Source organism: Galeopterus variegatus, unplaced genomic scaffold (assembly GCF_000696425.1).
Source record: "Galeopterus variegatus unplaced genomic scaffold, G_variegatus-3.0.2 Scaffold306, whole genome shotgun sequence".
NCBI classification, from domain to species: Eukaryota; Metazoa; Chordata; class Mammalia; order Dermoptera; family Cynocephalidae; genus Galeopterus; species Galeopterus variegatus.
Window position 1 is genome coordinate 184493 of NW_007726417.1, and position 14550 is coordinate 199042.

Here is a 14550-nt window from a genome sequence, read left to right on the forward strand (position 1 = left end):
CAAATTAGCCCCTGGTTCCCCAAACTAGGCTTCCGGGCTTTAACAACCATTGGGGCATCAAATTAGTTAACTAGGTCTGAGGTCCTTTCAGCCCCATGGCATGTATGTGGATTCAACACTAACATAAGCATCAGGACCCCCCAGGCAGTAACCTCCAGCCGTTTCGTCACCACAGTCTCGAACAGCCCTGAAAACGAGGCAACAGACACCTGACACTGACACACCTCAAAGGGAAGCAGCTGGGCCCCAGTCTCAGCATCCCTAAAGTAAAATAAACATTCAGCCTCCCCAAGTTGGTACACCCTAAACTCAGAATCTGGGCCCTGAGGTTAATCCACCTCTGAACTAGGTATTAAGACCCCCCAATTAAGGACTGGCTCGTGGCTCACTCGGGAGAGTGCGGTGCTGATGACACCAAGGCCACGGGTTCAGATCCTTATATAGGGATGGCCGGTTCGCTCACTGGCTGAGCGTGGTGCTGACAACACCAAGTCAAGGGTTAAGATCCCCTTACCAGGCATCTTAAAAAAAAAAAAAAAGAAGACCCCCCCCAGTTAAGCCACTCCTAATCCAGGCACCAGAGCTCCCCAGGATCTGAGTCCCCGTGTCAGTCACCCCTAAGTGGGTATGTGGGTGATTAGCCTCAGACATCCCCACATTAAGCAACACCTTAAACTTCATCACCCCTAAACTACAAACAAGGAACCCCAGCTACAGTCACCTCAAACTATGGCAACTAGGTCTTGAGGCTCAGGGAGCCCCAAGTTATATGTAAGTATTAGGAATTCATAATCAGTAACCCCCAAACTAGGCATCTTGTCCCCCCTCACATGCCCCCCAAAACTAGGCTCGTCATACACAAGAACCGCAAGAATGACAGTCTCCCCTGACCCTCTGCAGGAGGTATCTGATGACAAGGTCAGCCCCAGGCTGGAATTGGACCCACCAAGGTAGTCACCGCCACACTTGACATTGGGCCCCACCTGTCACCCCAAACTGGCATTTGGACTCCCAGTTGGTCATGCCAACCTCAATATCTAGTCACCTCCAAACTAGACATCTGAGTGGTTTGCCTCAGCTACCCATAAACTAAAGTTTCTTGGCATCTAAGCCCCAATTTCAGTCACCCCCAAACTAGGGCTTTGTGCCGTCAGCCTCAGAACCCCTCATCTGGACACCATAGTAAGTCACCTCTAATTTGAATTTTGGGAGCCAGCCTTAGTCCCCAAATTAGAATACCATACCACAGTCTCCCTCACCCTTAAATTAACCTTCAGTAACAGTCAGTAAAACCACAGCAAGTCATTCCCAGAATAGGCATCTGTTAAATTGTTAAATTGTTTTTGGTTTTATTTTGTTTTTTTAAAGATGACCGGTAAGGGGATCTCAACCCTTGACTTGGTGTTGTCAGCACCACGCTCAGCCAGTGAGCTAACCGGCCATCCCTATATAAGGATCTGAACCCGTGGCCTTGGTGTCATCAGCACCGCACTCTCCCGAGTGAGCCACGGGCCGGCCCTGGTTTTTGTTTTGGTGGCTGGCCAGTACCGGGGATCCAAACCCTTGACCTTAGTGTTATAACACTGGGCCAAAGTAGGCATCTGAACTCCACAGCTAGTCACCCGCAAACTCAGTATCTAGCCCCCCAGTCTTAGATACCCCCAAAACCATGGTCTTGGGCACCCAGGCTTTGTGATCCCCAAATTAGGCAAGTAGGCCCCAAACTTCAGTCAGCCCTAAAGTAGTCACTAGGACCCCCAAATCAACATGTGGGCTACCAAACTTGCTCATCATTAAACCCCAAAACCAGTCACCCTAAACTTGACATCTGGAGACTCTCTCCCCCCAAACTTGGCAGGTGAAATGCCATAGGAAGTCACTTCTTTTTTTTTTTTTTTTTTTTTTAAAGATGACCAGCAAGGGGATCCTAACCCTCGACTTGGTGTCATCAGCACCACGCTCTCCCAAGTGAGCCACGGGCTGGCCCAGGAAGTCACTTCTAATCTGACATCTAGGCCCCCTCTGTCACCACTACCGTGAGCACCAGTAGCCCCTCCCCAGCCTCCATGGTGACCCCCACTATGACTGATGTCTAGAGCCAGCTCAGGCAACCCAAATCACTAGCCCCCAAAACTTGGCAGGAGGGACTCCAGCCACCCCAAATTCAGTATCTTAAACCCCAGCTTTCATCTCCTCAAAGTAAGGATCTGTTCCCCAATATTAATCGCCTGTAAACAGTGCATCCCAATGACCATCATAACCATGGGCCCCCAAACTAGGCAGTGAGCCCCAAGATACTGCTGTGTCCAGTAAAGGGGGCCGAGACTCCAGGGCCAGAAAGTCCCACACTTAACTGTGCCCCAGCTTCAGAGACGTCTGAGCTAGCTAGGCATTACGTCCCCATCCTCAGTCTTATGGAGATCCCCAGATTATGTATCTCTAGCCCGGTCTCTGTCACTGCCACATTCAGGTGTCGAGATGCCCCCAGCCTTGAAAGCATTGGCCCTTCAAGCATCCCTCAAGTGGACCTTGGGCCCTGGGGTCCTGACCTCTTGACTCTCCGGTCCCAAATGCCCAGACTCCCAGCTTCAGTGACCTGCAAAATGAGGCTCCATACCGCTGGCCACACTGACTCAGAGGTCTACATTTATTCAGGGACCCCATTCCCTGGTGCAGGAAACCCCGGACTCAGTTGCCCAAGGATCACTCAGACATCAGTGCTCTCAGACTCAGCCATATTAGAAGGCACCAGGACCCCAGGCTCTACACCCCAAACTAGACAACCAGAATGACAGTTCCTGCCACCCCAGACTAAAAAAGGAGATCCTCAGTCTCATCACCTCCAACTGCACAACTACATCCCCAGTCTCTGTCCCCCGAGCTAGGCAGTCTCTGTCACCTGGAACTGGGAGACTGTATCCCCCATCTATGTTACCCCAAAGCAGGGCCCTTGACATCTGGTCTCATCACCAAACTGTACTTCTGATTCAATCTCAATCTCCCCCAAATGGACAACTGAACCCCAATCACTGTCAACCCAAACTAGACAAGAGGACCCCAGTCATTGTCACCCCCACTAGAAAACAAGACCAATAGTTCTGTCAGCCCCAACCAGACAACTAGACCTACAGTCTCTGTCACCCCAAACATGACAGTGAATGACACATCAAGACTGACAACCAGAACCCAAACTGTCACCACAAATTAACAAGCTGAGCACCCAGTCCCCAACCCAGACTCTACAACCAAACCTCCAGTCTTAACCAGTCTGTCACCACAAAACGTCCTGGGGTGCCAGTCTCTCTGCAACAATCTGCACAAGCTGACCCCCATTTCTGTCACCCAACATACACACAGGGACCTCAGGCTCTGTCCCCCAAAAGTAGACAACCAGGCCCCAGTCTCTGTCACCCTAAATATACCCTGAGACCTGTCTCTGTCCTATAAAACTAGACAGCCAAGCCCCTAGTCTCTGCACCAAATATTCTGTGGTACCCTCAGTTTCTGTCATTCAACATTAGACAACCAGACCCCAGTCTCTGCTACCCTGAATATACCCAGGGACTCTAATCTCTGTCCCACAAAACTAGGCAACAAGACCTCCAGAGTCTGTCAATCCAAATGTTCCCTGGTACCTCAGTTTCATCCCCACAAAACTATATAACCAAACCCTCAGTCTCTGTGATCCCAAACATGCCCTTGGATCCGGTCTCTGTTGCACACTACAAGACAACCAACTCCCAAACACCGCCACCCAAACAGGACAACTGTACCTCCAGGCTCTGTCACTCCACACTGGGCAATTCAATGCATAAAATGTCACTTCTAACTAGAGATCTGGACTCACAGTCCCTTTAATCTTCATCGAGTGAACGAGACTCCATCCAGTCTGTCATCCCAAACTAGACAACCAAACCCCCAGTCCCACTCGCCAAACAAGACAAGCAAACTCCTATTTTACATCACCCTAAACCCAACCCTGGAACTCCAGTCATTTCATCCCTAACTGGACAACTGATCCCTAATCTCCGTCATTACAAACTAGAAAACTAATCTAGTCTCTGCCTCCCCAAACTCACCTTCCCAGTCTGTCACCCCAAGCTATGTCCTGGGATCCCAATCTCTATCCCACAAAATTAGAAACCAGAACCCCCAATCCCTGTTGCCCCAATCTAGACAAATGAATCCCCACTCTGATGTCCCAAACTAGACATCCGGACACCCAGTCCTCTGGCTCCAAGCTATGTCCTGGGATCCCAATCTCTATCCCACAAAATTAGAAACCAGAACCCCCAATCCATGTTGCCCCAATCTAGACAAATGAATCCCCACTCTGATGTCCCAAACTAGACATCCGGACACCCAGTCCTCTGGCTCTCCACACTAGACAAAGAAAATCCACATTCTCTGAAATCTCAATTATGACAACCACATCCTGAATCTGCCTTCCCAAGCCAGTCAATAAGACCCCCAGTCACTGGCACCCCAAACTATTCAACCAGACCCCAGTCCGTCCCCCCAGCTAGGCAACCAGACTTGTAGTTTCTGCAGCCTCAAAACTAGTCACCCAAGGTCTCTCACCTCAAACCAAATCCCTGAACCCCAGTGTCATCACTCCAAGCTAGAAAACCAGTCCCTTGGTCTCTGTAACCCCAAGCCAGACCATTGGCCTTCTGGTCTCTGGCACCCCAAATGAGAGAACCAGACTACAAGTCTCAGACACCCCAATGGAGTCCACCAGGCCCCCAATTTCTGTTGCTTCCAACTAGTCATAGAACCCTAAATCTGGCACCCCAAGCCTTAAATTTCAGAGTTTCAACCTAGCTGTCACCTCAAAAGAGTCTAGACCCCATTTCCAACACCCCTAAGGAGGTTCCAGGATTCCCAGTCTTTGTCTCCAAAACTAGACAATCAGACCCCAGTCTGTCACCCCAAACTAGACCTTAGAGTCCCAGCTCCTATCACTCCAACCTAGACAAGAAGCCCAGTCTCTGACACCTCAAACAATGCAGGTTCTGTCACCCAAACTTTTCACTCCCAATCAGACAGGAGTCCCTAATCTGTTACTTAAAATTTGAGAACTAGATCTACTGTGTCTTTAACCCCAAACTAGATAAGCAGACATTCCCCAAACTAAAAAACCTGATCCCCCCAGTTGCCATCACCTCACGCTAGGCAATAAAATGCCCCCAAGTCTCTGTTGTCCCAAATTATGTAACAAGACCACAGCCTGTGTCACTACCAACTAGACTTCCAGACCTCCAGACCTCCAGACCTCCAGCCTCTGCTGTTCCAGACTAGACAGTGTTGCCTGTCTCTGCTGCCTCAAGGTGACAAACAGACCCTAGTGGGTCGCCTCCAGCCAAGGGGATGCCCCACCTTAACATCCCAAACTAGGTCCCTGGACTCCCAATGTCACCACCCCAAATCTGCCACCTAGACACTCAGGCCTCAGGAATCCCAGTCTATCACCAGACCACTAGTCTCTGTCACCTCAAAGTCATTAACAGATCCCCAGTTTCTACTACCCCATATCAGAAAGTGGACTCCAGGCTGTCACCCCAAACAAGACAACCAGATCACAACCAGCCAACCGGACCACAGGCTCTCTCACCAAAAGAGACAACGAGATCCTTGGTCTCTGTTCCCCTGATGAGACCCCAAGCCTTCCAGTTTCTTGTACCCCAAACCAGTCCTCTCAATCCCGAGATCATTCAGGAGAGACAGATGGGGAGATGGGCCCCGAGTCTTGACCACTCCCAATGGAAGCTTCTGGTCTCGGCATCTCAATAACTCAAGTCCCATTGGGGACTTGTAGTCAGTGACCTCCAGAGTAGGCCCCTGGCCTGAGTCCCTGTTCCCAACCCCCTGCCTGCAGACCACCTGCCTCAGTGACCTCAGTCTCAAGGGCTTGGGCCCTTGGCCTCAGTCACCTCAAAGCAAGGCAGCTTTGACCATATTCATTCCAGGCCCAGCAGTTCGTGGACACTCAATATTCCCCAGGAACATTGGCATTGAGATCAACAAACAAAACGCCCTCTGTTACCCCCAAATTGGGATGGGGACCCTGGCCTCTGAGCAGACCTAGGTGACCTGACTCAGGTCTCTGCCCTGCCCTGGTCTCGCAGGATAAGTCCATCTCTGGGTCCCATTCCCTGGAGGAAGCAGTTGTCTGCCCCCTGGTGGCAGCTTCTGGAAGTGCTTCCCCGGTGACTTCATACTGTGTGGACCCAGACACCCAGGCCCCTCCGTCTTCCCATCTTGCTGGAAGCCTGTAGCCTGGGGGTCATCCTTGCCTGCTCCTTCCCACGCAGCTCCCACGCAGGCCGGTCACGAGGCTCTTTCTCCTGAACCTGTCTTCCCTGTCCCTCCTCTCTACCCCACCTCCCGGCCTCATCTTAACCATCTTGGATCATGCTCCCTGGTTGCATTCCCTCCAGCCCATCCCTAGAGGAACATTTCTAGCATTCACACTTGATCCTGTCTCTACACTACTCAAAATCCTTATAGTATAGGATTCACATTAGGATAGTTTTACATCATCTTAAGCTAAAACCCAAAGACCACCAGCCCCCAACACCCTTCCTAACATCATCTCCTATGGCTGTTCCCTCACTCCTTTCTCCCCCACCACAAGCACTGCCCTGTCATTAAGCAGATCCGACCTCAGGGCCTTTGCACTTGTTTCCACTGGCCTCACCACTCTAAGCGAGCCCCTCCCCGCCCCTCAACTACTCTCTAGTCCCACCCAGTCCGCCGTTTGATTGGCTTCAGAGCATCTCCCTCTCTGAGTTTCCTGAACATGAGCTCCAAGAGGGCAGGGCCTTGTCTGTTTGTGGCACTGTTATTTCCCCAGCATCTAAGCCAGTGTGTCCAACAGAAAGAGAACACAGGGATGGCTGGATAGCTCAGTTGCTTAGAGTGTGGCCTTATAACCCCAAGGTCAAGAGTCTGTACCCCCACACTGACCAGCTGTGCCAAGAAAAAAAAGAAAAAATACAAGTATGAGTGTAACTTTAAATTTTCTACTTAATCACATTTTTTAAAGTAAAAAAAGAAAAAGTAAATAATAATAATTTAACCCAATATATCCAAAATATTATCCTCCCAACACATAACTGATATAAAAATTATTAATGAGATATTTTACACCCTTTTCATACTACGTCTTCGAAATCTGGTATATAGTTTATGTTCACAGCACATCTCAGTTTGGACCAACCGAGTTTCAAGTGCTCAGTAACCACGTGCGGCTGGTGGCCACTGTATCCAATGGCAGAATTCCAGGACAAAGCCGGGTACTCAGTGGGCCCTGATAAACGTTGCTGAATCAACGATGAATGGGTACTTTTTGGTGATGAGACACGAGGCTGGAGAGCCTGGGGGGCCACATCACAAGGCCTTGGCACTTGCTGTCCGTCTGCATAGGAGATTCCATGTCCCTCAGGGCTCACAGAAATGTCACCTCCTCAGAGAACCCTCCCAGACCAGCCCCATCTAAAGTAGCTTCTCTCCCTATATCGGCCAGCTGCCCCCAAAATAAATTAAATTAAATTAAGTAGCTCTTCAGGCCCCCCAGCCACCTCACTTATTCATCTTTATCTGCTGAGTGCTTTCCCTATCAAGTATGTTTCTCTTTTGTCAGTGTTCCCATACAGCAGAGTCTTCGCTTACAGTAAAAAAGCAAACAGCATCCCCACCTCAGAGTAAAGGACAAAGTCCTCACTGTAGCCTACAAGGCTCCCTCGTCTTCCACCCTCTCCCCCTCACTCATCTGCTCCAGCCAAACCAGCCTCCATGCTGCTCCTTGACCCTCCTGGCCCGCTGCCGTCTCTGGGCCTTCGCACCTGCTGCTTCCTCTGCCCAGAACACTCCTCCACCAAAGATTTGCAGCTGCTCCCTCACTCAGTTTAGATCTTCACTCAATGTCACCTCAGAGAGGCCTTCTCAGGCCACCCTCTTTAACCTGCAATGCACTCCAAAACTTCTCTGTGCAGAAAAGAGTTAACACATTGGGTCTGAGACTGCTGTCCTTAGGCCTTCGTGCACAGATAGCCACTGTCTGGTGTCTAGGAACCTGGGTTTCAGGAGGGGACCCCTCATTCCCCGATAAGAGTGACTTTGTGTCTAGGTTGTTTACGCAAACAACATTCTTCCTGCTGGGCACCTGCTTTCCTTCTGCGAGTCTGGAATTTCTGCACATGGTAGACAGAGGATGCTTACATGGCCACTCCCAATAAAAGTGCTGGGCACTGAGACTTTTAACAAGTTTCCCTGATTGATACCTCACATGTGTTGTCACAATTCATTGCTGGAGGAATAAGCCCATCTTGTGGCTGCAGATGGAGAGGACTCTGGAAGCTTGTGCCTGGCTTCTTCTAGACTTTGCCCCATGCACCCTCTCCTTTGCTGATTGTGCTTTCTACCTTTTCATGATAATAAATCACAGCTGTGAGTACAACTCTATATTGAGTCCTGAATCCTCCTAGAAAATCATCAAACCTGGGGTGGTCTCGGGGACCCCCGACACACTGTCCCTTCTCAACTCTTTTCTCCTCCTTAGAACTTATCACCATTTGACATCCTATAGTATTTTACTTATACCATAGTATTTCAAAAAGTTCATGGAAAATTTTGTATTATCTATTTTGTTTTGTTTTGTTTGTGGCTGGCTGGTACAAACCCTTGACTTTGGTGTTGTAACACCACACTATAAACAAGTTAACCAGCCAGTCCATGTATTATCTTTTAATTCTATTATTCCATGAACTTTTTGAAGTACCCTCACATAGCTTGCTTATTGCCTTCCCACACCCTAGGCACTCCTGTCTTGGTCGCTGCAGTATCCCCAGCAGTACCCCACAGAGACCCACAGAAGACGCTGGAAGAATATTTGCTGAATGACAACTCTAACAGCTTTATTTTCAAAGGCAGAATCCCTCCCTGGGCTTGTGATGGAATGGGGGCCTTTGGCCCAAGAAGCTGAGCTGTAGAAGACAGGATGGACAGGGATGGAGCAGCCAGCCCACAAGGCCAGCAGGCCATCGAAGACACCTCACACCGGCTCCATCTGCAGCTCCTCCCTGTCCACAGCCTCGATCTGATGGAAGGCAGCATGGGAACCAATGACCACCAGTGTGGCTCCTGCAGGAAAACAGGTAGTTCAGGACTGTGCTCACTCACCTATCCCCCACCACCTACCCCTGCTACCCAGACCCTATACTCACCTAGGACCCAGAAGACAGCTGAGCCCGCACCAGCCAGCCAGAAGAAGGGAAAGGAGATGCCTCCAGCCAGAGCATACTGATGGGCTGGGCTCACCTCTCGGCCTGGGGACAGACAGCATTAGGGCAGCTGTTCCAAACCTCTGTGCCCTCTCCCAGAGTAACCCTGTTGCCTCCAACATCTGGGAGCCTCAGATCTAATCCAAACTCCTCATGACAAGGCCTTCCAAGTCCTGGCCCGCCCTGCTTCCCTGATGTCTCCACTATCCTCCAGAATACAGCACATCTTCCTCTGCCCTCCAGTCCCACCCCTTCTAGGAAGCTCCCACTTCTCACTCTCCCAGACTAGAGCTCTCCTGCTCCAGCCTACACTCATGTAGACCAGGAGTCTCAAACTGGTGGCCCAAGAGCCAAGTCTGACCTGCGGATATGTTTTTTGAGATGTTTCACAAGAATGTGATTTGTGGCTGATAAATAAACTGAATGATTTAACATAAAAATACAAATTTCTGGATTCTCAAAAGACTGGAAGATTGGGTCTGCATGTTGTGGGAACAGCAATCTGCTGAAGCCAAGTTGTGGCTGTGCATCAGGCTCTCCCTCCACCTCAGCCTGCCTGTGTCACATATATAACTTGCAGGTCCTTGAAAGACTTTATCTTAGGTCTCCCTAATTCTCTGTGTCCCTACTCCAAACCTTGAATTTTCCCTGGGTGGAATTTACCATGGCATCTTGTCTTCCAACGGTGCTTGGCACTAGTCTGGGGCCACATGAACCACATGCCTCAGTTTCCCTCTCTGACAAATCCCAGGACCTTTCTGGTCCCACCTCTGGAAACAGGAAAGGGGAGGGGGACAGAGCTAGGCCAGTGTAAGATCGCCACCTGGTGTCTAATGTGGGTACCTGCAGCTGATGCTTTCCTCAGGTTAGGGAAGAGGGAGGGGGGAGCAGTCAAGCGGTCTGGGGAGGAGAAGGTTTAAAGGACAGGAGCCAGGTGAAGAGTAGGTTCTAGGGTATCTCATTCTGGGTTTGGGGAAAAGCAATTTAAGGGCCTGAGACTGGATAGGAGCATTGGTGTGCCTGAGATTTTAAAGGATCAGGTTTGTGGGATCTGATGTACATCTAGACTTGGGCGCACTTGGGTTCAGGACTTGGATTTAGGGTCTGAGGTAGGTGTGCTTTCCAAGAGACCAGGATTTGAAGGGCCAGGGATCCATCCAGGCAGGGGATTTCTCACCAAAGAGCAGAAGCTTGGATTGCAACGTGCGCAGATAGAGAATGTAACAGGCGCCAAAGAAGACGGCCAGAGCCACCAGTAGCATGGGAGATGTCACCCTGGAGGAAGAGTGCAGGAGGCAATGGTCAGGCAGCTGTGGCTGAGCTAGCCAGGAGGGCCTGGCCTTCTACACCGGCGGGTGCCAGGCTATGTCCTGGAGGCCAAGGAAGGCCAGGTCACAATTGGTCACGCTGCGTCCTAGCTAGGCTGATGGGGGGATAGGGTCCTGGATCTTTGGTAACAAGATCTGGCAAAACTAAGCATGGAGGCGGGGCCTGGCCGGTGGGGGCGAGTGCGGGGCCCGGGGAGGCACTCACACGCAGTACAGGATGAGGCCCAGGAACACGAACACGTAGTTGCTCTGGTAGTACTCCACGTTGCGTACCAGGCGCTGGCACAGCTCGCCCACGTTGCGGGGCCGCGAGAAGCGCTGCTGGTCCACGAAGGCGCCCCAGGACCGGATGGTCGCTCGGCGCCCCCCCAGCCACTCACGGCCCGCGCCGGATGGAATCAGCTTCGGCAGCAGGGTCCTGTTGCGCGGGGCCAGGTCAGCGGTAGACCGGGATGGAGGCTCGGACACCTGGGGAAGGGACCGACCCCTGGGGAAGAGGGGGACTGAGGGGGGGCGGGGTCCTGGGGAGGGAAGGGTCCCGGGAAGGGGCCACGAATCCTCGATCCCAGCAGAGGAGAGGACTGGGAGCCCAGACTCCAGGGTCCCAGAAAAGGAGACCGGGGGTCTAGACTTCCGTATCTGGGGGCCGGGACTCTTGGGACTCGAGGGAGGAGGGGGCTGGGAGTCTCGGGTCCGGGTCTAGAGCCCGTTCGCTCACGTGGCGCTCAGCCCTTCCGCCTCCGCATCATTCTGCTGGTCCTTCTGGGCCGCCATGTCTGCGTTGTGAGGGGGCAGAACAGCCGTAACGAGCCCCCGGCCCTGCAGACCCCGGCGGACCCGCCCGAGCCCGGCCTCACCCGGCGGAGCAGACGTGGCGCAGCTCGGCAGCCGCTAGGGGCGGTAGTTCTGCCGCCGAGCATTGTGGGAGTTGTAGTCCTGATGGTGTCTGGGAGGGCAGGCGCCATGATGTCTGTCTGGTTCGCAAGACACCTTGGGAGATGTAGTCCCAGGAAGCGACGGTGCGTGCCTCTGGGCATTGTGGGAGCTGTAGTTTCAGGAGCAGGGCGTGTTGAGTGGTGGCAGGTAGGTTGTCAGGGGTGAGGGCGTTATGGGAGCTCTAATGGCAGAAGTAGGCGTGTGTACTCTCCCTTGGAGGGTACAGTGGGGACCGTGAAGAGCTGTCGTTCTGACTATAGGGCATAAAAAAACAGCTGGTGGGCTTGATAAAACACTGATTCCTGGGCCCTGGCCCCAGATGTTCTGATCCAGAAAGTCTAGGATGGAGTCCGTTAATTTGCATTTCTAACAAGTTCCCATGTGATGCTGATGCCGCTGGTCCATGGGCCACATTTTGAGTAGCAAGACTGTGGAAATTTTGTGGGAATCGATTCCTTCCTTCCTCAAGAAGCAGAGGCTAGTGAGGGGCCGTGGTTGCTGGAGCGGGGTATCTGAGGTTGGGAGCAAAGCCCCCCTCCCCCCACCCTTGGACTCCCAGCGATGAATGGGGTAGGACTCCCATTTTATTTTATTTTATTTTATTTATTATTATTATTTTTTAAAGATGACCGGTAAGGGGATCTTAACCCTTGACGTGGTGTTGTCAGCACCACGCTTACCCAGTGAGCGAACCGGCCATCCCTATACGGGATCCGAACCTGCGGCCTTGGTGTTATCAGCACCGCACTCTACCGAGTGAGCCAGAGGCCGGCCCCAGGACTCCCATTTTAGATAGGTAGGGAGGGAAGTTGGAAAAGGAATGAGAACTTTTAAAAGAGGGAGTTGTTATACCTAAAAGACCTAGAATTCCGGAGTCAGACTCAGGAGAAAATCCAGGCTGTGTGGCTTGGACCTACTCACCTCCCTGAACCTCAGTGTCTTCATCTGGACAGTGGGGATCCTAGTGGTACCACACTCACGGAGTGATGATAATTCAGTTAAATGGTCCACGTAAAATGCTTGAAAGAGTCTTATAACATATACATTTTATAACCGCCTAATAGTTGTTATTGCCACTACATTATTATAAATATTATGATTATAATTTCTAGAGTTAGGCCTCCTCAGATTAATGGTAAACGTTAGAGGCTGCCAGCCACTTGAGTGTCCCAAAGAGTGGCTGGTGTCTGAGGCATGGGCCTTTCTTTTGCTTATTTCCCACAGCCATGGGTCTCTCTCGGTCTTGAAACAAATTCCTCAGTGGCCCGCCCCTGCCCTAGTGAATTGTGGGAAAACAGGACTTGGCTCTAAAGGGGGTGCACCAGACAGAGCCTCAAGAAGTGTATGGAAGGAAGCCCAGGCTCCCTTGCATGGACTGAGATCCTAATTTTCCAAAACCGGGTAGGGCTGTAGGGAGAATATCCACATGGGATATCCACGTGACTCTTTTAGCCCCAACACTTGTCTTCCAAGATCTGTACCCCTTTAGGGTTTGTGCTTTGAGGCCTGCTGGAAGGCACTCCCAGGAGGTCAGGGAAGATGGCCCTTGCCAAAGAGGCTGGTGAGGCAACCTGGTGGGAGGTCCCCTGTGGGGGGTCCGAAGCTGGAGATGAAAGAACCATACTTTGAAGATTAGTTTGGCTAGTTGCTGTTGATTTCCCCTTTGTTACCTTGGGCTTTCAGTGGAGTCTTGTTCAGGTTTTCTTCAGGAAGTCAGAGGAGGACTGTGAATGCACAATCAACCTGGAGTCCTGATGGGGACGCATCACCGAGTTCAAGTGGTGGGGGCGGCAGAGGTAACCAGTGGAAGAGCCCCGTGGGGAAGATGAATCTCGGGGATCAGAGTTGGAGGCTCTTCCATGGCTGACCTTGGAAAATCTATTTGACTGTTACGAGGGCTGTTGGGTTTCCTTATAAGAACTAGATGAAAGCAGTTTCATTCTATAACCCACCAGTACATGTCTGAAAGGGGGACTTACACAGGCAAAGGCCTGGAGGTATGGAACAGCATGGGCCATGGCGAGAAATTGAAAGAACCATACTTTGAAGATTAGTTTGGCTAGTTGCTGTTGATTTCCCCTTTGTTACCTTGGGCTTTCAGTGGAGTCTTGTTCAGGTTTTCTTCAGGAAGTCAGAGGAGGACTGTGAATGCACAATCAACCTGGAGTCCTGATGGGGACGCATCACCGAGTTCAAGTGGTGGGGGCGGCAGAGGTAACCAGTGGAAGAGCCCCGTGGGGAAGATGAATCTCGGGGATCAGAGTTGGAGGCTCTTCCATGGCTGACCTTGGAAAATCTATTTGACTGTTACGAGGGCTGTTGGGTTTCCTTATAAGAACTAGATGAAAGCAGTTTCATTCTATAACCCACCAGTACGTGTCTGAGCGGGGGACTTACACAGGCAAAGGCCTGGAGGTATCGAACAGCATGGGCCATGGCGAGAAATGGGCTGCAGAGGAGGCGGCCGTGGGGTCCAGAGGCAAGGACATTGTGGGGAGGGACCCTCTGAGCATGAGGGTGGGGGGAAGTTTGAATAAGGGAATTTCAGGAGATGGGGCCTAGAACAGGGGCAATATGGGAGAGGAGCCTAATGAAACTGGGATTATGGGAGAGGGGACCCTAAGAGATATTGTGAGAGATGGTGGGAGATGTTGTCTCTGAGAGGGGGGAATCTATGGAAGACAGGCCTTGAATTATGGAGGAATGGGAGATGAGGGGTGCCTGAGTGTTGTGGGAAATAGGCCCTGGGGTCCCTCTAGCCTGAGCCCTCCTTCCTGCTTCTTGGATTCCCAGAGGAAGTGGTGCTGAGAGGACACCACAGGGAAGTCCCTCCCTTCTCTGGGCCTCAGTGTACCCATCTGTCTGTGGGAGTGTTTCTTCTCCTGCACCAGATGAATAAGGCAGGATCTGTGGGCTCCCTAGGAGAAAATCAGGCCCATGCAGCCCCTCCCAGGACCAGGCTCTGTCCTGGGATCATAAAGGTTGTCCAGTGCACATGGCAC

The 14550-nt window shown here is 51.5% G+C and overlaps 1 protein-coding gene across 1 annotated transcript; it reads right to left on the minus strand.

Annotated features, from left to right (window-relative positions):
- Positions 1-8892: 8892 nt before the first annotated feature.
- RABAC1 (Rab acceptor 1 (prenylated)) lies at positions 8893-11503 on the minus strand. The gene is made up of 5 exons (XM_008567227.1): positions 11331-11503; positions 10818-11030; positions 10462-10559; positions 9228-9329; positions 8893-9144 (listed from the first exon to the last, which is right to left on the minus strand). The coding sequence occupies exons 1-5, from the start codon at positions 11384-11386 to the stop codon at positions 9056-9058; spliced, it is 558 nt and encodes a 185-aa protein (XP_008565449.1). The 5' UTR covers positions 11387-11503; the 3' UTR covers positions 8893-9055.
- Positions 11504-14550: the final 3047 nt, after the last annotated feature.

Bases quoted from the DNA above. Each gene is read 5' to 3' on its own strand.
- RABAC1 (XM_008567227.1), bottom strand. From the start codon at position 11,386: ATGGCGGCCCAGAAGGACCAGCAGAATGATGCGGAGGCGGAAGGGCTG. The intron at 11,031-11,330 runs GTGAGCGAACGG...CCCGCGCAACAG, and splicing joins GCGGAAGGGCTGAGCGCCAC to GACCCTGCTGCCGAAGCTGA. The intron at 10,560-10,817 runs GTGAGTGCCTCC...CTCTTCCTCCAG, and splicing joins GGCCTCATCCTGTACTGCGT to GGTGACATCTCCCATGCTAC.